Consider the following 23,078-nt stretch of genomic DNA (forward strand, 5'->3'; position numbering starts at 1 on the left):
TGAAGTAGGAGTCCCAGGGTCCATCATTTTGTATCTGCCTGCTACGGGCAGGCCTTCTTTAATGAGAAGTGGCTAATTCTTACATATGTGAAAGGACTTATAAAGTGTTGAGGGTGTCAGACCTGTCTTCTTTCTGAGGAACTGTGTGACCCTGAGCAAGTTACCTAGCCTCTCTGAGCTCCACTTTGAAAATAGAAGTGGAAATTACTAATAACTATTTCATGGTTGTGAGGATTTGATGAACGTTCATGTAAAGTCAGTTGTTTCACCACCTTGGGAGAAAGTTATGCAGGAAGCACAGAAAAGTCTTTTCAAGGTGAAGATAACTTCCATTTTCCCCATGTTTACCTATTTGGTACCAACTTAAGCATCCTGGAACAACAGACTGGTTCCAAATAGGAAAAGGAGTACATCAAGGCTGTATATTGTCACCCTGCTTATTTAATTTATATGCAGAGTACATCATGAGAAACGCTGGGCTGGAAAAAGCACAAGCTGGAATCAAGATTGCCGGGAGAAATATCAACAACCTCAGATATGCAGATGACACCACCCTTATGGCAGAAAGTGAAGAGGAACTAAAAAGCCTCTTGATGAAAGTGAAAGAGAAGAGTGAAAAAGTTGGCTTAAAGCTTAACATTCAGAAAACTAAGATCATGGCATCTGGTCCCATCACCTCATGGGAAATAGATGGGGAGACAGTGGAAACAGTGTCAGACTTTTTTTGGGCTCCAAAATCACTGCAGATGGTGATTGCAGCCATGAAATTAAAAGATGCTTACTCCTTGGAAGGAAAGTTATGCCCAACCTAGATAGCATATTAAAAAGCAGAGACATTACTTTGCCAACAAAGGTCCGTCTGGTCAAAGCTATGGTTTTTCCAGTGGTCATGTATGGATGTGAGAGTTGGACTGTGAAGAAAGCTGAGCACCGAAAAACTGATGCTTTTGAACTATGGTGTTGGAGAAGACTCTTGAGAGTTCCTTGGACTGCAAGGAAGATCCAACCAATTCATCCTAAAGGAGATCAGTCCTGGGTGTTCACTGGAAGGACTGATGCTGAAGCTGAAACTCCAGTACTTTGGCCACCTCATGTGAAGAGTTGACTCACTGGAAAAGACCTTGACGCTGGGAGGGATTGGGGGCAGGAGGAGAAGGGGACGACAGAGGATGAGATGTCTGGATGGCATCACCGACTCAATGGGCATGAGTTTGAGTAAACTCTGGGAGTTTGTGATGGACAGGGAGGCCTGGCGTGCTGTGATTCATGGGGTCGCAAAGAGTCGGACACAACTGAGCGACTGAACTGAACTAAACTCAGCAATCTCAACTGGAGGAGAAGGATCAGAAGGCTTTGCCTGCTAGGCAGTGCTTGCTGCAGCATCCTAGAGACATTCTAATAATTTTTGCTCTGTGTGAAGTGCATCCCCCTTGATCATCTCACTATTATGACTTTTCTAAAATTGTTTTGTTCATTGTGGAGTCGGATCTATTTGAATAGTATTGGCTCCAAACCTGTCCTCAGTAGGGTCTGTAGGGCATTTTGCTGATCTTTACTCCCAGGGGTCTTAGCCCATCTCTGAGTGCCTATTAAATGTCAAGCACCAAGCTTTATTGTGTGTACTTGCGCCCTAAGTCGCTTCAGTCGCGTCTGACTCTACAGATCCTATGGACTGTAGCCCACCAGGCTCCCTGTCCATTGAATTCTCCAGGCAGGAGTCATGGAGTGGGTTGCCCTTTCCTCCTCCAGGAGATCTTCCCCACCCAGGGGTCGAGCTCGCTGCTTTTTAGTCTCCTGCGTTAGCAGGCAGGTTGTTTTACCAGTCGTGCCACCTGGGAAGCCATGATCTGAAAGAGATCATTAGTAGTGATCTCTAAATGTGTGGGGCTAGCAAACTTCAGGCTCCATTTTTTCATCTTAGAACAGTTTATGTGTATCATTAAATACAGCCCTTTGAAGCAACAAGGCAGATTCGCAGACTTGCTCTAGGTCACTAGATGAACTTAGGCAGGCGACCCCAGTGCCCAAACTCAGGCCAGGTTGGCTGAATTGTGAGCCTGGAGCTGAGGGCAAAGGCCCTCTGGAGAAGCGCGGCTCCTCCCTATCCTGCGTGTCTTTCCACGCTTTCAGAACTACATTTCCCAGCGCCCCTTGCGGAGGAGGCGGGCTCCCTCCGGTTTGTACTAGTTTCCCACGGGGCCCTGCGACCCCTGCTCTAGATTTCCTTAGCCTCTTGGGACGGCGCCTCCGTAGGACTCCATTTCCCGGAGGCACGCGCGGCGGCGCGGGGGCGGGGCAGACCGGGGCGGGGCGGGGCGGCCCGAGGCTGGGGGGCGGAGGGCGGCGCGGGGGTGGGGAGGCAGCTACCTCCCTGGGCCTGCCGGGCCGGCCGCCTCCGCGATGCCGCTGCTCGTGGACGGGCGGCGAGTGCGGCTGCCGCAGTCCGCCGGGGACCTGGTCCGAGCCCACCCGCTTCTGGAGGTGAGCAGGGCCGGGCGGGGGGCTTCGAGGCGGGCCCGAGGGAACCCGCAGGCGGGCCAAAGCCCTCCTCAGCCCGCCGCCGCCGCCACCACCAGCTCTCCCCGGAGTCAGGCTCGAAACTTGGCGCAGCTGAGGTGCTGTCGGCACATCCGGAGCCCGGGCTTGAGGCGTCTGTGGAGCTTTTACCTTCTTTGGACTTTACAGGGCATCTGCGGAGGCCCCCCTCTTTTTCCAGGGGAAGGGACGGAGACCCAGAGAGGTTAGGTGACTTGCCCAAGGTCGCCCAGCACCGCGGCTGGAGGACACGCCGGGACCCCTTCTTCACAGATAGGGCGGTCCCAGTCCCCCAGTCCGGATTTTGACCCGTTTAGGCGAATCTGGGCAGCGCCCTGGGTCGCTCCCTCGCCGCGCATCCCCACCCCCGGTGAGCGCAGCACGGTCCTGGGGTTTTCAGGAAGCCGGAGGTTGTTCCGGGTGTGGGCAGGGGCATCCCGGCGGGTCCCCTGGGCTTCTCGCCCCGGCGTCTGGGGCTCCCGGGTATTTTTAGACGGAAGAAAGGGCCCTCCGTGTTTTTGCCCCGCTGAGCTGTGTTGAGGACCACACCCTATGGAAGGTTTTTTTGTTTTGTTTCCTGCTTTTGTCCTTAGATAGACCTGTGAACCCTTATTCCATGCAAGAGCAGAGACTGTTTGAAAAACGGTTCTTACTGTAAAAAAAAAAAAACAAAAAACCAGAACCAAAACTCCCACTTGCCCCAGACCCAGTTCAACCCATTTCATGAATTTGAGAAATGCCCGCTGAGCCCCTCATGTGCCTTGGTGATGGCTTTTGCCTCTTTCCTTACAGTCAGGGTATGTATAGGGCGGGGATGGTTTTTATGGTTTTTAGCCACAGAGTGGCTCAAACACCATAACTGTTAATTAAGTGACATACAAGGGAAAATGCCCCTTTTCACTCTGCAAAGTGAAGCCCAGGAACCTGGCCAAGTCTGTGGGCTTAGGAGAGAGATTCTCGAGGTTTCTTCTGTACCGTTTGGGTGGTGTGTAATGATTTTGTCCAGCAGGCTTGTTTTGTTTATTTTCCCTTGATCTCCACCTCCCCCCACGAGAATGTAAGCTTCCTGAAGGCAGAGTATGTGTCTTCCCTTTGTATCCTCAGAGCCTAGGGCAGACCCTGGCAGTGAATCTGTGCTTTGTAAATATGTGCTTCACAAACGAGTGAGCAGAACGACCCCCGAAAGATGAGGCGATGTTACTGACCAGGGAAGAGGGGACAGCTCTGTGTGATTCTCCACTTACACCTCAGGAAAGCCGTAGTAATACCAGCCAGCACGTACTGGGCACCAGCAGACGCTAGTCACCGTGTCAAGCACGTTCCTGCCTTATGCTGTGTCACTGCCACACCATTAACGGCGGAAGTTGGGACTGGGACTCACGAAGGGGAAAAGTGGCAGCTGCCTAAAGAACGTAGTGACACTCTATTTTTACGTCTGTTAGAAAGTTTCTATGAAAGTTAGTCCAGGGCAGCACCCTGAGTGTGGAGAGAAGGGGAATGAGGTGAGATACCAGGAACCCCTAGAAGGGAGGTTTGGCCTCTGGGGAGACTCGGCCTAGAAAGGCTGTGCAGTGGGGACCCGTGTGCCTCACAGGAATGTGGCTGGGGCGGGCGGTCCCTTCCACATGCAGCGGCCTAAGGGGAGAGGGGAGGCAACTGGACCAACTGGACTGTGCCCCCTGGCCCCGGGGCGGGGCAGGAGGGGCTCCGAGGGCGGGTGACCTGGGTGGTTTCCCTGCACAGAGGGCAGGAGGGCAGAATGGGAGGTAAGCCGGGAGAGGTGGGTCATACTTAGGTTGCAGAGGTTTAGATGGGTCATTCAGTGACACGCAGTTTAGAGAAATGAAAGGTGTAATTATTATTTGTTTAATAGCAAGTAGTATCCCCTTGGTAAGAAAATAGAAGTCTCAAAAAGAAGAAAAAAGAAATCTGTGACCACAACCATGCTTCACACTTTGGTGACTATCCTTACAGAGGTTTTTCTTTGTATATGACGCACTTTTTTACATGATCGAGTGCTGTATGTCCAGTTCTATAAGGGGTCTTTTTTCCTGCGGCAGTAGGTTGTGAGTATGCAGTAGCAGCAGTTACTAGCCCGTCCACATCTATGTTTAGCATAGGATAATAATAACAGCAGCAGCAGTAATAGCAGTGCTGTGGAGCTCGCCAAGCATCCCAGCCCTAGGAGGCAGGTGCTACTGCTGTTCCCGTTTTACAGCTGGGGACTCTGAGGCACGGAGGGTGGAGGAAGTTGCCCAAGGTTTCACATGCTGCGGGAGGTGAACCCTGGCGGGTTTGCCTTTGCCTCTAGAGCAGCGCTGCTCAGTATGGTAGCCACTGGCCACAGGTGGCAGTTTACATTTAGTTAAAATTCAATGAAATTAAAAAATCAGCTCCTCAGTCACACTGGGCTTCCCAAGTGGCTCAGTGGTTAAAGAATCCGCCTGCAGTGCAGGAGACGCAGGAGATGCGGGTTCGACGGCTGGGTCGGGAAGATCCCCTGGAGGAGGATGGCATGGCAACCCACCCCAGTATTCTGGCCTGGAGAATCCTGTGTACAGAGGAGCCTGGCGGGCTACAGTCCATGGGGTCGCAAAGAGTCAGACACAACTGAAGTGACATGAGCACACACGCAGTCACAGTAGCCACGTTTCAAGTGCTCAACAGTCATAAGTGACAGCGGCTGCAGGATGAGGCAGGGCAGGTGCAGATGCTGCCGTCCCCGCAGAGAGCGCCTTCGGACGGTGCGTCCCAGAGCCTCCGCTCTTACCAGTCTCTGGATGCTCAGAATCCGGTCCCGCAGCGTCTTAAGACTTAATGGTCCCATGGAATTCCGCATAACGTAGTTCCTGCTTTTAAGCATGTGAGACATTTCTGCTCTTTCCCCTTTAGGAACATTCACAGAGCTGAATCTTTATAAACCCCTGTAATTATCCCATGGAAGGGCTTTTTGAGCAGAAAAGCCCTGTAACGGAACCAGTGTTTTGAAGCAAGGATGCGGGCAGCCATCGGGAGGATGGAGTGGGTAGGGGAGACCTCGGGGTCAGGATCGGGGAGCAGAGGTGGGGAGTAGGGACAGCCGCTCCCTGCAGGTCTGCTCCCAGTTCATCCTCCCACAGCCTCAGCAGTGGCCTCGCTTCCCAGAGGACGGGATGAAGCACAGGGGCCCAGGCTCTGCCCAGGTCACTCGCTCCAGGACAGAGAGGGCGCCCCCCGCGCCCCAGCATTGTCGAACTTTGTACCTTGCGCTGGGGCACTGAGGTGAGAGGGGCATGGGATCCAGTGGTAGAATTCTCACCTCCCACACAGGAGACCCCGGGCTCTATTCTTGGCCACAGGATCATGGTGCTCCCATCTCTTGGGCTTCCCAGGTGGCTCAGCAGTAAAGAAGCCACCTGCCAGTGCAGGAGATGTGGCTTCGAGCCCTGGCTCAGGAAGATCCCCTGGAGGAGGAAATGGCTGCCCACCCCAGTGTTCTTGCTGGGAAATCCCATGGACAGAGGAGCCTGGCGGGCTACAGTCCACGGGGTCGCAAAGAGTCAGACACAACTGAGGGAGTAAACAACTACAACAGCAGGCATGAGGAAGACGGAACGGAGGTGAGGTAGGGCCTGTGGCGGGAAGAAGGCTCAGGCCCAGGGCTGGGCCGGGCAGTGCTTTTGCACTCGCTTTCCCGCTTTTGAAGGAAGAACGGACAGAGTCTGGCAGAGGGGTGAGGGGACTTAGTCGTCCTCTGGGGTGCACCTCAGTGATGGGTGAACCCAGGGATCAGTCAGCTACAGCCACGGGCCACATTCTGTTGGTGGATGACCCACCAGCCCAGAGTGGTTTTTACATTTTTAAACGATGGGGGAAAGAAAAGAATGCTTCCTGACACGTGAAACATGAAGTCACTTCGTGACACATGAAGTCTCGTGAAATTCAGTGTTCAGTGTCACTCATAAATATTTTCTGGGGACACGGCCACTTGTCACGTGTTCTTTGTTGATTTCACACTGAGGCACTGAGACCGCACGGTCTGCTAAGCTATTTGCTGTCTGGCCCTTTTCTGAAACAAGTACGCTGACCCCGGGGACGAGAGGACAGTGCCCTCAGACAGGAACTGGGAAATGAGGATGAGCAGTAGCGGGGAGACTGAGGGAAAGGTTTGGGTTTGTGTGTGTGTGAATCTGAGTGTTCAGAACATTAAAAAAACTTGAGAAGCCTGATGCTGCTTTTATTTCAGAAAGGATACGAGTTCATATAGTAGGACTGTGTGTTTTTGCTCAGAGGAGAACTTTAGCTGATCTTCTTTTCCTTTTTGAAAGTGACGGACCAAAGCAGTGTAGCTGTTTCCCCTTTCAGGCCGGCCTCTCTCCCGGTCACGTGCGCTTCTGTTTCTCTGGCAAACAGTAGGAGCTGTGTCGATCAGGGATGTTGTGATTTGGGGTTCTTAGGTACACAAGCGATAATTCATTTCTCAGAAATAGCTTTGCTTTTGGGTGGTGACCCAGTTGTGAAAGGGAGCGGTAAAAATTTGCCTTGACTCCTCCCTCCCTCTCCCCGAGACAACCAAAAGAGGTGAGTCTTAAAGGAATGATTTAAGAAAAAAAAAAAAAAGGAAATTCTGCAGTCTTCTTTATCTTACCTTGAATTGAGATGAGAAGTGGTATGAAAAGGAAAGAGCGCTCACTGCTGTGAGGTGTGGTGAGTTTTTGCACAATCGGCTGCATTTCTTTCTCCCTGACTCAGCCATCGGATTGCACCCTGCACTTCATTCAGTCCTTAGTTCCTCTCTTTTTAGAAAAATATTTTAAATTGACATATAGTAAATTTGCGATGTGTTAATTTCTGCTGTATTGCAGTGATTCAGTTTTATGTATTTATACTCTTTCTCATATTCTTTTCCATTATCGTTTATTACAGGATATTGACTGGTTCCCTGTGCTACATACAATTAGGACCTTATTGTTTATCCATTCTGTATGTAATAGTTTGCATCTGCTAATCCCCAATTTAATCCTGTCTGAAGTGATTCCTCACTATTTCTCACTGTCGTTCCTCACTGTAACTGCTGCCTTGCTTCTAATTAGTGGAAGTTTATTAGAAGAGAACTCTCTATAACTCATCGAATGGATTGTCATGTTCTCTTCTATCTCTTTATTTTGTTCTGCAGTAAGCCAGCACTAACCGAAATTAGCCCCAGCTGTGAGGAATGGCCAGCAGCCAGAATAAGTCTATAAAAATGTTCCCAGTCTAGACAAGTACCTACATGCTCGGTATTTGTACACGTGGTTAGGAAATTGTTTATTGAGGAGTTTACTTGTTGTAAGTAAGAAGGAAATTAGGATACATTTTAGTGATGCATCCATTTGACATTTTTTAAAAAGAAAAGTTTAATTCTCATTAAAGAATTAATTGGGCTTCCCTGGTGGCTCAGATAGTAAAGAATCTGCCTGCAATGCAGGCAATCCGGGTTTGATCTCTGGGTCAGGAAGACCCCCTGGAGAAGGGAATGGCAGCCCACTCCAGTATTTTTGCCTGGGAAGTCCCATGGACAGAGGAGCCTGGTGGAGTACAGTTCTGGGATTGCAAAGTCAGATGTGACTGAGCGACTGAGCAGAGAATTAACTGGCCACCTGAGTTTTCCCTGCTCCAGATTTACTACATAAGAATTTATACAGAGACTCAGTAGACACCTAATATTATCCTACCTTTTCATTAATTTGCTTAGTTTTGAGTTCTCCTTTTCGGTTTTCTACTTTAGCTTTTTTTTTTGCCACGCCATGTGGCTTGTAGAATCTTAAGTTCCCTAACCAGGGATCAAACCCGTGCCCCCAGCATGGGATGCTCAGTGTCCTAACACTGGGCCACCAGGAAAGTCCCCTGGTTTCTACTTTAATAGCATAATTACCTCATAGGGCATTTGGAGAATAGAGGAAGGACAGCTGGGACAGTTAAATGACGGGCCTTGGCCTTGTTCCAGCACCATCGTGGTTATATTGGTGGATTTCCTTCCAGTATTTTCCCCTATATGTAGTAACATTTTTAGCATTGTTGTACTAATAGCATATTTACAGCTTAAATTTTTTTTTCCCACTCTTGTGTCTCGCTCTTCAGTTTTACATTTCTCAAAACTCCTTTCCTGTAGTCTTCATTTTTTGTGACTGTGCAGTTAACAGTTGTGAGCCGGTTCTGCATAATTTGCTTACTTTTCTGTTGTCGTCCCCAGCTTCATGACATTCTCAGGAACACAGGGATAAGCGCGTTGGCATTTGAGGTTATTTCCACAGTACGGGTTTCCAGAGGGGGGGTTACTAGGTTGGAGCATAGGGAAGGCTTGGACCCATCCTCATCTTTAAAGAAAGTGAAGAAGGGCTGTAATTTCTGAACTATCACTCCACTAGTCCATCTGATCTGATTCTCTTTATAGTTGCAAAGAATTGTGGAAAAGGATCTTTGCCTCTTATTTCATAGGTTTTAGAATGTGTTGTTCTCTAGGGCGAAAAACCCCCAGAACTTCCTTGCTTTCTTCATTGTTCTACATGGTAGTGTTTTTATTTATCCCACTGCGTTTTTATTTAGCCTTTCTGTCAGATAATACACACACCTCAGACCTCACGAGGGTGTGTTTCCACCTAGGGCACACTTTGGCTCTCTCCACCTATCTAGTTACTCAAGCCTCACTAATTTCCATCACTATTTTTTATTTTTTTTTTTAATTAAACAGGAAAGAGCCAGACTTCTCAGAGGTCAGTCTGTTCAACAAGTGGGACCCCAGGGCCTTCTGTATGTTCAGCAAAGAGAGCTTGCAGTGACCTCCCCAAAGGATGGTAGGTTAGGAACCAGTGAATTGGGCCTTCTCCCCAAAGGCTAGTGGATATTTTATTTTATTTCTTTTTTAAACAGGCTCCATCTCCATTCTGGGTTCTGATGATGCCACCACTTGTCACATTGTGGTCCTGAGGCACACAGGTATGACGAGAGACACGCAGGAAACGGTTCCTTACCTGGACCCACCGTGTGGGCCCATGAGCGTCTCTATTTGCGTTTCCTGGCTCCGCTCACCTCTCCTCCATCTGCATGGCCCCTCCCCGAGGCCCTGGTCAGATGGGTTGGCTGGGCAGCCCAGACGTCTGTTTTTCCTTCTTGCAGGCTGTTCAAAGATGAGGTGGTCCGAATGGACAGGCGTAGACCTGGGCTGCGGCCCGAGTTCTCATCGGGAATAACATGAGTCGTTTCACCCTTGTTCTTCAGGTAATGGGGCTACCTGCTTGACCCACTGTGACGGAAGCGACACCAAAGCTGAGGTCCCCTTGATCATGAACGCCATAAAATCCTTTTCCGACCACACTCGATGTGGAAGGTGAGAGCCCTGCTCCTGCGTCGCGTGATGTGGGGAGCTTGACCCCGTCGTGCAGAGGACGCTGCCGTGTGTCCGCCCTCCCCTCAGCCGCTGCTCGGGGAGAGCGGGCGCTGGGCCTCAGGCCGGTCCCGGAAGGCGGGTCTGAGGCTGGACTTGGAGTTGTATCTGATGTTCTCGAGGCCTGTGTGTCAGCCGACGCCTGCGACAGCCCAGCAGCGGACTCTCCCCTTTCCTCAGGCCCAGCAGCGGACTCTCCCCCTTTGCTCGGGAGTTGTTTGTTGACCGTTTCCTGTGAACCAGTGCCAGGTGCCAGGGGCCTGTGAATGGAGGAGGCAAAGCCCTGCCCCCCGGGGGCTCACAGTCCACTGGGAGGGGACGTCAGCAAGACAGGATGTAAAGGAGCGGGTGGGCTGTGAGGAGAAGGAAGGTGGGGACGAAGAGGGTCAGTGTTGCAGACTGTGTGCGAGAGCTGGCGCCCGCCTGCTCACCAGTGACGGAGAGCGTGCTCACCTGTTTCCCACGTGCGGCCCCGGGATGGGCTCTCAGGAGCCACATGGCTCGTTAAGGAGCTTCTGCAACCCCAGCCCAGCTGTCGCCTCCCTTTTCTCTCCCATCGCCAGGCCTGGCAGACATGGCTGTCATCTTATTTGAAGTCTGGGGCAGCAGTTCACTGGGATGAACTAGTCTAGTCATACACATGTTCTTCAAATCCCAGGGATTTAAGGAAGGCCTCCTCGCCATCACGGTTTCCCTAGTGGAACACAGATCAGTTTTTAAGTTTAACTCTCCCCCTGTGGGATCTGACGGGCTGGGCCAGCCTTGACCTCGTGTGCTGTCAAGACGCTGAGTCTGGCAGGTTAGGTGGCTGGGCTGGTGCCCAGGGCCGTGGTTCTCAGCACACGGTGTGAGAGAGGGGAGTCGAGGCCACCAGATGCTTCGCGCTCAGCTGCTGATGCGCAAGATTCTGGGGCCTTCCTCGGGAGGGTGCTGTCTCAGCTGAGGGAGTGTGAAAGGTGGCCGCACTCTGTTGAGCTCGGGTCCCCAGGTTGTCACAGGCCGAGGACAGGTTAGCAGAGAAGCGAGCGTGGGAAACACAGGGTTAACAGAGGTGATGCGGTTTTTCCAGTTACAGAGTTTCCTGGAGCTTTGCTCTGCTGCTCTGCGTGGTGGCTCCCCTGGGAATGGGCGAGGCCTCCCAAACTTATTTAACCCCAAGAACACTTTTCTGTTTCATGTGGCCAGTGTTCAGGGGGAGGCACTGAGGAAAAAGCTGGTGTCATAGATAAGCATGTGCTTCAGACGCCGACCCAGTTTCCTTCTCTGTAAAACGGAGATGAGACCCTCGTCTCTCCAAGATGCTGGCCTCCTGGTGGTGGAGATGTGCCCGTACGGGGCCCGATCAGTCCCGTCCCTGCACCCCGGGTCCTCAGGGGTCACCCTCAGTCAGGCCGAGACTTCTAAGAGGTTTCTGAAGTGTCCCGCTCAGGGCGGGTGAGTAGTGTGATGTGATCATCACCTTCCAGATCAGCCTTTCTTACTCTTGCCTCCTGGTGGCATCGTGTTTGAGACAGCACCCCTGGGCCCCCGGGCAGAGCCCCAGTGCATGCGCCATGGCCTGAACGGGGCCGGGAGCTGGGAGCTGAGGCTCAGGGCAGACCCAGGCCTGCCGGGCCAAGCCGTCCCACCTCTGAGCACCCCCTCCCGTCTCTTTGCCAGGCTGGAAGCGCACCTCGTGGGAGGCTTCAATGACGACAGGCAGTTGTCACAGAAACTGACTCATCAGCTTCTTAGTAAGTTCACTTTTCTCCTCAGATCTGATAAAAATGTGTACCTATTTTTGCTTAAATGAAAATCCCAATTAGTACAGAACCTATGAGGGGCGCACCTGCTGGGAGCCACCCAAACTGCTCAGCTCGGAATCTTCCATAAACACCGGAGGGCAAAGGGCTAAACGTTTAGAGCTCACAGGATGGGGACAAGGTTCCCCTCAAAACAGCAGGTGATGCCTCACAGTAAGCCTGTGAATTGTGTGGAAAAAACCACCCTCCTGCAGAAATGTTCATGTTAATCTGCAGAAAGTTAAAACCCTGATAATACTATTTTTTCTTTGTTAAATTAGCAAATACTACCATGAGAAAAAACGACGTTGTTCTGTAATTAACCATGAAGCAGCAAGGTGGGTGTGTCCCTGCAGTACTTTGGTGGAACCTTTGGTGGAACCTTTGGTGGAACCTGTCAGAAAAGCCTTTTGGCATCATGGTCCATCGCAGACCCAGTAATTTCTCTTTTGAGAATCTTTTCTCAGAAAATTAATCTGAAATGTGCGTAGAGACTTACACCCAAAGGTGGGCAGTAGAAGATTATTTACAACAGGAAATAATCTAATGTCCATTAGTAGGGGCATAGTTATACATGCCATTAAAAAATATTTAATGAAGAGGTTTGAATTGCGTGGGAAAATAACAGGTACAAACAATCAGGATGTGAAACTGTCTACACGGTGTCTGAGCTCAGCTGTGCACGGACAACATGGCAAGAAATACACTAACTGTTAAGTGCTAGGATTGTCGGCAGGAAAAGCCCCTGCACCTACACCTTCAAAACCCACATACTCCTTATGCCCTTCTGTATTTTCCAAATGTTTCATAATGGTCAAATTTTTTTTATGACCCATAATCAGGAAAAAAATGTTCTTTAGGAAAAGGTTAAAATCTTATGACTCGGTTTGTCCCGCCAGCCTCTCAGAATAGGGAGAAGAAAGGAAAGTCTCGGTGGAAGTTTTCTCTGGGCCTGATGCTGGGAGCACATCTGGCCCTCGGCAGGCAGGGTGCTGGGCGTCCACTCACGGGTCTCCGCCTCCGATGGACAGGCCAGACTGTGGTCTAAGGGTGGTGGTTCCTATGCTCCATCCCCCTCTTTACTTGCTCAGCGTATGCTCTGCTGCTTAAGGGAACTTTTTGACATCAGTTTTAAAATTCTAATTGTAGGTGAATTTGACAGACAAGAAGATGACATTCATTTGGTGACACTGTGTGTGACAGGTGAGCTCCGCCATCCTCCCCGGAGCAAAGCTGTAGCTTTGGGGGACGTTTTGCCCTCGCCCTGAAGGCAGGCCCAGCGTCTGTGCCTCAGTCGCAGACAGCAGGTGTCGTTGGCTTGCTGCCCTCTTCCGGCTCTTCTCATATCTGCTGGCATGGCCTTCGCTGCCCTCCCACATCCAGACCCCGCGCAGCCTCCACTGAGATCCTGACCCCCCACCCCTGAGGGCTTTCCTCTGACCTCCTCGGGATTCTCAGTAGCCTCTTCCATTTCCTGGGAGAAGAGCTGCCACCACGCATGTGGGTGGCCGGCAGCTCGGACTTTGGAGGGGCAGTTTGTTCCAATAAGCTGACCGCCCCGGGGCTCAGCTGGGAAACGGGGACACAGACCCTTTCATGTTCTGATCCCCCGCCTTTGCAGGCAGCGGGGGCTCCTTCTTGGCCTCTGTTTATAGAAAATGAAAACAATTATTTAGTATTTCTTTAAAACTAGATCTTAAAATTCCTTTTTTTTTTTTAATGTGTTAGAATTAAATGACCGGGAGGAAAATGAAAGCCACTTCCCAGTAATTTACGGCATTGGTAAGTAGCGTGTTGGGCGGAGGGTCTGTGCTCTCGTCTGGTTAAAGGCCAACTCTGCAGCTGGTGGGCCCGTGGCTGTGAGTGTGGCAGCGCCTTGGGCCCAGGTCCTGACTCCTCTCTGGACCTGCTGGGCGCGCCTGGGCAAGGAGCTTACCTTCTCTGACTTTGTATCTATGAGAGAAAAAATGTCCACATCCTAGACTGAAGGGGAACAAGGTAGCAAATATAAAGCTCGAGCTTCGGCCAGTTAGGGGACAGCACACTGCCAGTGGTCTCTGCTCCCCCCCGAGGCCCCTCTGCTTTTTTCCTCGAGCCAGAGCTCTGGGGGCTGGAATGGGGCGATTTGAATCTTATACTCAGGGAACTAATTACGGTTCTGATAGAGAGCAGAGCGCCTACAAAGCAAAGTGAAACCATCAGGCTAAAGAAAACCCAGAGTGTCCCTTCCTCCCGTGACGGCCCCAGGCACTCCCGAGGCCTTAGGCTGGGACTGGCTCTGTCTTTACTGTAAGGATTTATTTGGCTGCACTGGGTCTCAGCGGTGGCACACAGGAGTTTTCCTGCGGTGCCTGGGCTCCTCTCGTTGAGGCACCTGAGCTCAGCACTTCAGCTGAGGGCCTCGCTGCCCTGCTGCGTGTGGGGTCTTGGTTCCCTGACCAGGGATTGAGCCCGAGTGCCCTGCATTGGAAGGCAGATTCTTAACCACTGTACCGCCAGGGAAGTCCTGAGACTGGCTGTCTCTACAGAGGGCTTCTGCCATATCCATAACATTCGGTTTATCTGGCAGGGTGTTCACTGCTTTATTCTCTGTACTTTCTATGTCAGAAATAGTCATAACCAACACATACCACCAACCTTGGTGCCGATCCCAGGCCATGGTTACAGCCTTGTCTTGTCAAGGCTTGTCTTCCTTGTCACAGGGCTGAGCAGGGAGGCCTTGCCACGGGCTGCCTGAAGAGATGGCGCGTCTCCTGGGTGGGGGTGGCCTTTGGTCTGGAACCAGGTCTTACCGAGTCCAGCTCGGGCCTCAGCACTTCTCAGTGAGATGCCTGGCCAAAGGGTTGCATTCTCCCTTCCCAGAAAGGGAGAGACTACTGACACGTAACTTTGTTCAGTCTTATCACGGGTGATGGTATGAGTGTGAGACTTACCAGCCCCTGTGGCTTTTGCCAATTGGAGTCGTCCTGTCGTCCCTCAATAGCTGTCAACGTCAAAACTGCGGAGATCTACAGAGCCTCCTTCCAAGACCGAGGTCCAGAGGAGGAGCTGCGGGCCGCCCGAGCTTTAACAGGAGGACCAGTAAGTCCGACAGCATCTTGTGTTACAGGGTGAAGGGAAACGGGAGGCATCAAACTCCAAAGCCTTGAGCTTTATCCACCTTGGAAATGAAAACTTTCTGATGGCTTCTGGAAAGCTGCCCATGATCAGGAACCACCACACACTCACAGCACGTAGAGAAGAGGAATGTTTCAGGTTACAAGTGCAAGACCCCGGTTCTCCGCCCTGAAGATGTTGGGGATGTATGTGAATCTCCCCCGCATCCAGATCCAAACAAAATGAACCCCTTGTACTTTGTAAGAACTTTACCAGTGAAGTTACTGCAAAGAAAGGAGAGCTAAGCGGGGAGAAGAGGTTTCTCTCTTCTGTACTGCAGGTCACGTTGTCCCCGGACGAGGTCACTGGAAAGCAGTTTGCTGGGATGAATTGATGATCCCAAAGAATAATCAGATCAGTTTAAAAGTCTGATTGCCTTTGGGTCTTTTTAGTTAACTAACACCTTCATTTTAAAAGTTAGGAAAAAAAAATAAGACACACTGTTTGAGGAACGGGTGAAAAAATCCTTTAAAAACGTGTAGTGTGAAAAAAAAACAAATCGCATCAGAGCACCCAAAAGAAGTCTGCTTGCTTAGGAAAAACTGCCATTTTCACTGGAAACGTCTGGACCCAATGGTCTGTTTTGCCAACCCTTTGACATTGTTACATTTCCTTTCTCCATCTCTCAGGAAGCAGAGCAGTCTTGATTTAGCTAAGATTCAGGACATATTTTAGTCTCAGTAACCAAAACTGAACATTGCTGGTTAAGCTGGAAACTACCATTGGCACATTTGAGAATTCAGGGAATTGATCATTTGGCAAATTTTTACCAATTGGCTTTTCCCTTCTTTTGAGGGGGCAACAGGCATGTGTGGTTTTAAGCTCCAAGATGACTAGGGGTGTGAACAAGGAGGCAGCGAGGGGCATGGCCTTGGGTCAGACACGCGGGGTCTGCAGCCCAGCCCTGACGCTTACAGACACGTGACCTTGGGCAGCAGGCCCATCTGTCTGAGTCTCACGTCTCCAACCAAAATGGAGAACCACCACCTTCCTGCAGGATTGTTGTCAGAACTAAACAAAATGATGTCCGTTGCCCACAAAGTGCAGGACCAGACTGGTGGGAAGTAGTTAAGTGGCAGGTTGTTTTGGTGAGACAAAACTTGAAAGAAGCTTCTCTATCAGATAAATGCCTTAAGTTCAAGACGACAAGGGAGCTTGCATTAAAGGTGGTGTTTCTGCCGATAACACTCCTTAAATTCTGCCCCTGAAATGTTCTTTTTTTAGATGATTAGCATTTACGATGCAAAGACAGAGCAACTTCGTATAGGACCATATTCCTGGACACCGTTTCCCCACGTGGATTTCTGGTTGCAGCAAGAGGATAAGCAGATACTAGAGGTGAGCGTCTATAGGCTGGGCACCTCTCTGGTCCCTGGTTTCCTCATCTGTCGAAGAAGAGCGTGTAGACGAGATAGCAGCAGCTTTCCCTACCGTGTCTGTGGAGGGTGCCACCCGCAGACCCTGCTGAGCTGCTCCTGATGTCAGTTGGGGTGAGTGGATCCTGGGTAGATGTCTACGCAGCAGAGCAACAGGCAGCCATCTGCTTTGTTCTCGTTAACCCAGGACACCTGTGTCTTATGTAACTTTACAAATTATATATATTTATACAGTGATCTGAGAACAGCCTGATGAATGTGTAATGAGCACAGAGACACTCTCGACAGTTTTATCAAAGTAGGGAACAGAGCAGGTTCTCCTCTCACACCCCAAATCTTGTTTTTCCAGAACCTTTCCACGTCACCCCTGGCTGAACCCCCCCACTTTGTTGAACATATTAGATCTACGTTGATGTTTTTAAAGAAACACCCTTCTCCAGCTAACACACTGTTTCCTGGGAACAAGGCTCTACTCTACAAAAAAAATGAAGATGGCTTATGGGAAAAGATCTCTTCCCCCAGAAGCTAAAAATAGGAATTACCAAAGAAAGCACCTCTCTGACACAACAAAAGACCACTGGCGGGGGCAGGGAAGAATGTGAACTTGGAATCTTTACCTATTGAGTCTTAGGTATCTCTCCTTACTCAGTGTTTTTCAGATGACTTTAAAATAAAATCTTATTTTGGCAAAGGCATTTGTTTAGGTTTTCTTCTTGGTTAGTATTAAGAGGCCATAGGAGAAGCTGGCTTTTTCAGTATTCTATAAGCAACTATTTCAGATACTTGGGTAAGTCTTCCTAATTCTGCTAAATTAGTGAATAAAGGAAAAATTGTCAGTCTGTTTAAAATGCAGTAAAATTAGGCGAGAATTTATATATCTCAGATTTTTCTTAACCTCAAAATACTTTAGAAGCATCAAATCAAACCTGATATTATGTATTTTTAGAAACCTTTATTTTGAAGTTGCTATCCAAAAGGAAGTCACCGTGCCCAATTAATGCTAAGATTTATGAAGTGAGCTACTGGGAACAATTTCAAGAACCTTTATTGAAACCAACATTCAAATAGTATCTCAAGGGTGAAATTCTGTTTCAGCAAAACCAATTTAACAATTTCAAATATATATAAAAACATTTAAAAATTAATCTTGTTAAAGGTGATAATTTCCCCTTCCCCCGTTTTATCTGCTATACTTCATCGCACCAAAGAAACAGGGAAGACTTATTTAATCATTTGCACCAGGAAAAAAGGAAAGGAAAACTGCGCTTTGACAAGTGCCAAATGTCAGAAATCACATCAAATCAGAATGTAGTTATAGGCTTAATATGGCATAACTAAGGCTTTCAAGTCGACAGTCCCCAAAGCCCATGTGAACTGCCACCATCTTAGGGTCTCCCATAGCTTGACTGCTGGACTTCAAAGGCACAGGGGCCGCTGCCGATGAGAAAGGAAGTGACGCACTGCTTAGAGACGGGCAGTAGTTAAGGGTTTACTTCAGTTATTTCAGCAGTCGTCTGGCCTGATCAGCCTAAGACTGCCCCTCTGGATCTTGTTTCTGAGTTGGGCCCAAAGGGCTGAGCTGCTATGAACAGACGCTCCAGAAGCTCCCGTGAGAACAGGTCAGAGGTGGACTTAAATTTAGAGTTTCAACATAACGAGGTGCTACACAGCATGTTTAATATGAGGCTCTTAAGAGCAGCATCTGTGGAGTTTTCAGATATTAAACGTAGAAATAGAAATGAGTACAGTCTGTACTTCTGTGCCAATTTAAAAGCTTTACCAGTATTTAAAAATAGACATATATATATATATAATACGCTTGAGAAGAGTCTTTACAGTTACTCTGAATAGAGGAGTCCTTTAATTTGTTTACAAATAGCATATAAAGGGAGACATGGACTGGCGGCAGAGCGAGTCAGACAGAAGCAGTGCCGGGTCCAACCTGACCTGCCACCGCGTGAGTGGACACGGCCCTGACTGACGTTTCGGGGGCAGCAGCAGTGGGGGTGCTGGAGGGGGCTTCTGATGCTCCTGTTTACAACCCCAACGTGCCTACTCCTTAAGCCAGACAATCCAGCTGCATACTGCGACCTGATCCAACTAAACACCAAGTAAGACAGATGGCAGAGATCGCCGTCGTCTGCAGCAGGGCCCCAGGGAACCCAGAGAGTTCTAGAAAGCTGTCTCACAAGAACGTACTATGTACAACCTTATAACGTCTTACATGTGTCTGTTTAGAAAGAGAAGCGCAAGTATTTCAAGTGGCAGGCACTTGAAATTCTAATGTTTCTGTGAATAAAAAATGTTTAAGGTAACTGGGGGGGAAATGGTATTACTATAGCTGGGTAGACAGAAACAGAAGGTGTTGGTTGTTCAACACCCACAAAATCAGACACATCAACTGCCATCCCAGAGGCCTGACTCTCAGGCACATATTTGTGCAACCATCCCAGTTAAGCACAAATAACAGTAATTTCTGTCCTATCAGCATGTGGCACAGTTCACATTTTCAGAATAACTTCATCTTCCCTGAAACAATATCCAGTACAGTCTCAGGAAACACTGAGTTTTATCTTAAGCTCTCTGGCTCTTCTACCTGCGGGTGGTCACCTTGCAGGCCCTGGGCCCCGTCCTGGAGGGCTCCAGGCGGCTCGGCTTCCGGAGGGGCGGGCGCCCCTGGGTGCCGCTCGGGGCTGTTAGCCTCTGAGGCCTCTTGCCCCCCCGACAGTTGCTCCGTCTTCTCTAAGTCTTCGATGTGACTGACTGAGCTGGTCTCGCTGATGGCATCCGAACCACGCAGGGACCTTTTAAAAGGCTTTTGGCCTAGAGGAAGATCAATGAACAGCACTCACGGTTCAGGAAAGGGCACCCCTGCGGCAGAAGCCAGCTGTGCTCTAAGGATCTGCATTTAATCACAGCAGAAGTCCCAGGGGTCCCTGGCTCTGAAGCATGAAGTGATGAGGCGAGAAATGAGAGCTGATGTGACACTAACATGCCCCCAGCGCCGGGGACTTTGGGGGAAGCCCAGATGGGAGAAGCTCAGAGGAGTGGACGCAGGCGGAGCGTGATGCTCCACAGGTGGCTCCCCAAGGCTCAGGAACGGCCGAAGGGGCAGGGGCGTGCGTGTGCACTGTCACTTCAGTCAGGTCTGACTCGGCGACCCCATGGACTGTAGGCCGCCAGGCTCCTCCGTCCTTGGAATTTCCCATGCAAGAACACTGGAGTGGGTTGTCATTCCCTCCTCCAGGGGACCTTCCTGACCCAGGGATCGAACCCATGTCTCTTAAGTCTCCTGCACTGGCAAGTGGGTTCTTTACCACTAGCGCCACCTGGGAAGCCCAGGGGCAGGGACCGCTGTTCTTAGATGGAGAAAAATAGAACTGGTTGAAGACCCAAGAAGACAGAGGAATGCAGGTCATAAAAGCGTTATGTGAGGCCAGGGTCTTTTCCCCAGGGAAATACGAACACCTTTCTTCAGTGGCAGTGAGCTCAGGCATGGAGACTGACGTACCTGGGAGCCTCTGTTTAGTGCGAGTGCCTGTCGGGGTCTGAGGCGGTGTGACCCCCGAGCCTTGCACTTTGTAGACGTATGTGTGTTCCGTGGACTCCAGGGAGCCTGCGGGAAGGTGGGGGAGGTGTGGGGTGAGTGCCCAGCGCAGGCGGAGGCCCATCAGCCTCGTTCCCACGCGCTTCCTGCCGAGGCTCCAGCTCCCCTGAGCCAGCTGCTGGCGGCTGAGCCATGAGTGCTGGCCCCGTGGGGTGTTCCAGCCTTGTCCCCCCAGCCGTCCTGTGTGCGTGTGAAAGCAGCCACCCTGCAGGGTGGCCTGAGCGTGCCTGGAGAGCCAGGCCCTGGTGGGAATGTCCTTTAGCAACAAGGAGCGGACGCCTCTTGGCTAAAGGCTGAGGCCTGGCGGGTTGAGAGTCAGGTTGTCCCCTGCTGCCCTGCGACCGTATAGCCGTCATTTCCTGGGGAAGGGCGCAGGTTTCGAGAGCCTACTCCACTGGCAAAGCAGGGAACGAGGAGCCTGCAGTTCAGTGTCCTCTCCCCCAAATCCCAGCAGCTGGGAATACTCGCTGTTTGAACTAAAATGGCTACAGACCACAGCCTTTCACCTGCCCCATGCAAAAGCAGCCCTTGACGGTGGCGAAACACTAATGAGAGCTGCAAAGAATATTAACACTGGTCTGAACGGACCGCTGCGTGGGCTCAGACCCCAGGAAGGGGAGTCTGCGGGGGCACGGGCACGTGCCTCTGTGCTGCTCCAGCCGCCGGGACAGGAGAGGAGGATGAGAGTCCCAGGCAGACAAACCTCGCCTCCTCTCAGGTCCCGGCCCAGCGCCTGGTGTGAAGCCTGGGACGCAGACATGGCTCCTCATCCCGGGACACCTGGCCAAACACTCAAGATGCGAGAGAGCGGCAGGAAGGTAGGCCTACCTGCCGTCAGGTTGAACGTCCTTCCTTTTTGTGACGCCTGTACTGGAGAAAACCAGTTCAGCACGGATCCGACCACAGGGATCTGCCGTAACACCCCCTGCAAACACAGCCGTTGCTCAAGGCCATCGTCTGGAGGCCAGCTCCCAGCCCGAGTCCAGCCGGGGGCCCAGCCTGGAGCCTCACCTCTTCCAGAAGCCGCTCCTCATTTGCCTTCTGCAGCTGAACCTGAGCTTCCTGGATTCCTTTCCGAACCACTTCTGTCATGTTTTCCAGAAGCTGTGTTAAGACCAAGAAAAGCATTATCTGTTCAAGCTGCTTGCTGGGGTTCTAGAACTATAAACACAGCACTGGGGACATTTTTCAAAAGTGTGTTAGTAAATGGTACTTTAACATGTCAGTGTGAAAATATAGCAGAAAATCAAATAGAAGAGGTCAAGATGCTAAAGGAGGCCTAGTGCTAGGTGCCGTGGTGACTGGCCTCATTTGCCAGGGAAGAGAAAGAACTGCCCCTATGATCTGAACATCCTAACAACAGGAAACAGACACAACAGGGGCTTCCCTGGTGGTCCAGTGGTTAAGAATCTGCCTTCCAATGCAGGGGACATGAGTTCCATCCCTGGTCTGGGAACTAAGATCCCACATGTCTGAGGACAACTAAGAGAGCCGGCACTGCAGGAGGACCCAGTGCAGGCAGAAGGAAAAAATAAGACACGGTGCTCAACATTCGTGGAAACGGAGGCAAAGATGATACAGGCGGGGGTTAGAAGAACCTTTAAGAAGGCCACCCAGGAAGGGATAAAGCTGGCTCCGAGGCTCCTCAAACCCCTCTGCTTCTGCATCCCTCCTACCGAACGTGAGTCACACGGCACGGGTGTCCGCCTCCTCTCAGGCCAGCCTTGTGCTGCTCCCTTTAACCTTCCTTTGAGGGATTGCTAACGGCTCACATATCTGCTGTGGAGAGCGTCCCGTAGGCCTGACAGCCTGGTCCTCTGTGCCAATTGGCCGAGAGCAGCAGGTCTATTACCAGCGGGAAGTTCTGTTACCCGAAGCACCATCCCATCCAGCCCCAGGACCAGCTCTGACCAGCTCCCGCCTGGCCTTGCAGGGCAGAGGTGATGTGAGTGCATCTTCCTTGAACGCACATTTAGCACCTCACTTGCGCATATGCATCTTCCCCAGGCTGGCTCATGACCGCCCTGTACCTGCTCAACGCCTGGCTCACAGGCGGCCTTTAAACACTCGGGGAAAGAATGAATGGACAGACATTGCCGAGGGAAGCTTCTTCCTTCGTGACTCCAGCTAGTTGGCTAGGGAAAACAAAAAAGGAATGAGGCACAGATTACTCTTACGGACCCTTGAGTTCTCCTCGATTTCTCGGGCTGTGACTGCTATGGTCTCCACTAGTTCGGAAACATCGATGTCATCACTCGCCATGCCAATGTAAATACAGCTCTTCATGCTTTTATACTCAGGGCCTGTGGGCAGAAACAACAGACCAACTTGGTTCCCAAGTCCGCTGTCACGAGTCAGACACAGGCCATTCCCTGCACACCTCACGGCCAGGCATGGGGCAGCCTCCCCAAGGGGGTGAGGACATGGATCGACTGCGGATTCGGGACCCAGTGGCAGGGGTCAGGGGCAGGAAGCTCTCTCATGCTATGAAGAGCTACACCAGTTAAGACAGCCCAACTCCCTTTAGGCCAGTTAGAAAACGGCTTCCAAAGTCCACAGCTGACTTATAGGAGTAATTACCCATTTTAAATGTAAGGTCAGATTCCAGTTCGTTTAACTTTTTCAGGAGCCCAGCATGGATTTTTTCCCCTTCTGGATCCAATTTCAAACTGCTCTTATCATCATTAGCGTGTTCATACCTATAAACAATATCACATAACAGCACTTCAGTAATCTAAAATTAGTGTCCCTCCAGACACAGGATGACAGGTTGGGTAGAAGCTGATGGAAGTTACTAAGAATGTGGAAGGAGACACAGGGCAAAGGAGCCGCTCAGAGGGTCTCAAGATCAAACCTTAAGAATGTCCCAGGGGAGCCCAAGTCTCCAGGTGCATGAAATGTCCAAGGAGGGGTGTGGTCTGGAAGCCCCATCACTCGTAAGGGGAACAGGAGGCTTCCCTCATCCCGAGAGGGGACGAAGGGACTCAGACGCCCACTGAGTCAGAGGCTGAAGGGTTTGCCCCCACTGGGAAGCGGCTCTCCTGGGTCGGTTGTAGCTCTCTGTTCATGCGTCAGTGGTGCACTAATAACTTGCAACTTGGCGAAGGAGGAACACACAGCAGCTCCTGCTTCACGAGTGCGTGCTGGGCCACGTGCGGTGTGCTCTTTTAAACGCCCAGGTCTAGGTGAACTTGCATCAGGCACGAGTGCTGTGACTACAC

The 23,078-nt window shown here is 50.8% G+C and overlaps 2 protein-coding genes across 8 annotated transcripts in view; one reads left to right on the plus strand and one right to left on the minus strand.

Moving 5' to 3' along the window:
• Window positions 1-2,317: 2,317 nt before the first annotated feature.
• On the plus strand, window positions 2,318-16,941 carry NTAN1 (N-terminal asparagine amidase). 3 transcript variants are annotated; one of them, XM_020872255.2, is made up of 10 exons: window positions 2,318-2,481; window positions 9,245-9,347; window positions 9,424-9,489; window positions 9,772-9,880; window positions 11,597-11,670; window positions 12,868-12,921; window positions 13,447-13,500; window positions 14,702-14,799; window positions 16,099-16,212; window positions 16,600-16,941. In XM_020872255.2, exons 1-10 carry the CDS (start codon window positions 2,401-2,403, stop codon window positions 16,777-16,779), a joined length of 933 nt encoding a protein of 310 aa, XP_020727914.1. In that variant the 5' UTR covers window positions 2,318-2,400; the 3' UTR covers window positions 16,780-16,941. The 3 variants fall into 3 exon arrangements, with proteins under 3 accessions (XP_020727914.1, XP_020727916.1, XP_020727915.1); XM_020872256.2 differs by lacking the exon at window positions 9,245-9,347 and having other exon boundaries at window positions 2,417-2,481; XM_020872257.2 differs by lacking the exons at window positions 9,245-9,347; window positions 9,424-9,489 and having other exon boundaries at window positions 2,398-2,481.
• A 336-nt stretch (window positions 16,942-17,277) lies between these two features.
• The window catches only part of PDXDC1 (pyridoxal dependent decarboxylase domain containing 1), a 54,307-nt gene continuing 48,506 nt past the window's right edge, over window positions 17,278-23,078 (minus strand). For all 5 annotated transcript variants that reach the window (XM_070460864.1, XM_020872251.2, XM_070460865.1 and 2 more), the window contains exons 18-23: window positions 22,438-22,556; window positions 22,039-22,160; window positions 20,869-20,961; window positions 20,686-20,782; window positions 19,762-19,866; window positions 17,278-19,073 (exon numbers count right to left, since the gene is read on the minus strand). In XM_070460864.1, coding sequence (XP_070316965.1) covers window positions 18,820-19,073; window positions 19,762-19,866; window positions 20,686-20,782; window positions 20,869-20,961; window positions 22,039-22,160; window positions 22,438-22,556 — 790 coding nt within the window. In that variant the 3' untranslated portion in view covers window positions 17,278-18,819. The remainder of the gene's footprint in view (window positions 19,074-19,761; window positions 19,867-20,685; window positions 20,783-20,868; window positions 20,962-22,038; window positions 22,161-22,437; window positions 22,557-23,078) is intronic.

This window comes from Odocoileus virginianus, chromosome 33 (genome assembly GCF_023699985.2).
Source record: "Odocoileus virginianus isolate 20LAN1187 ecotype Illinois chromosome 33, Ovbor_1.2, whole genome shotgun sequence".
NCBI classification, from domain to species: domain Eukaryota; kingdom Metazoa; phylum Chordata; class Mammalia; order Artiodactyla; family Cervidae; genus Odocoileus; species Odocoileus virginianus.

What these genes read in the sequence shown, in the direction of transcription:
- NTAN1 (XM_020872255.2), top strand. Translation starts at nt 2,401, where the DNA reads ATGCCGCTGCTCGTGGACGGGCGGCGAGTGCGGCTGCCGCAGTCCGCC. An exon ending in GGTGACACTGTGTGTGACAG is followed by an intron (nt 12,922 to 13,446) that starts GTGAGCTCCGCC and finishes TTAATGTGTTAG; the next exon opens with AATTAAATGACCGGGAGGAA. An exon ending in GAGCTTTAACAGGAGGACCA is followed by an intron (nt 14,800 to 16,098) that starts GTAAGTCCGACA and finishes TTCTTTTTTTAG; the next exon opens with ATGATTAGCATTTACGATGC.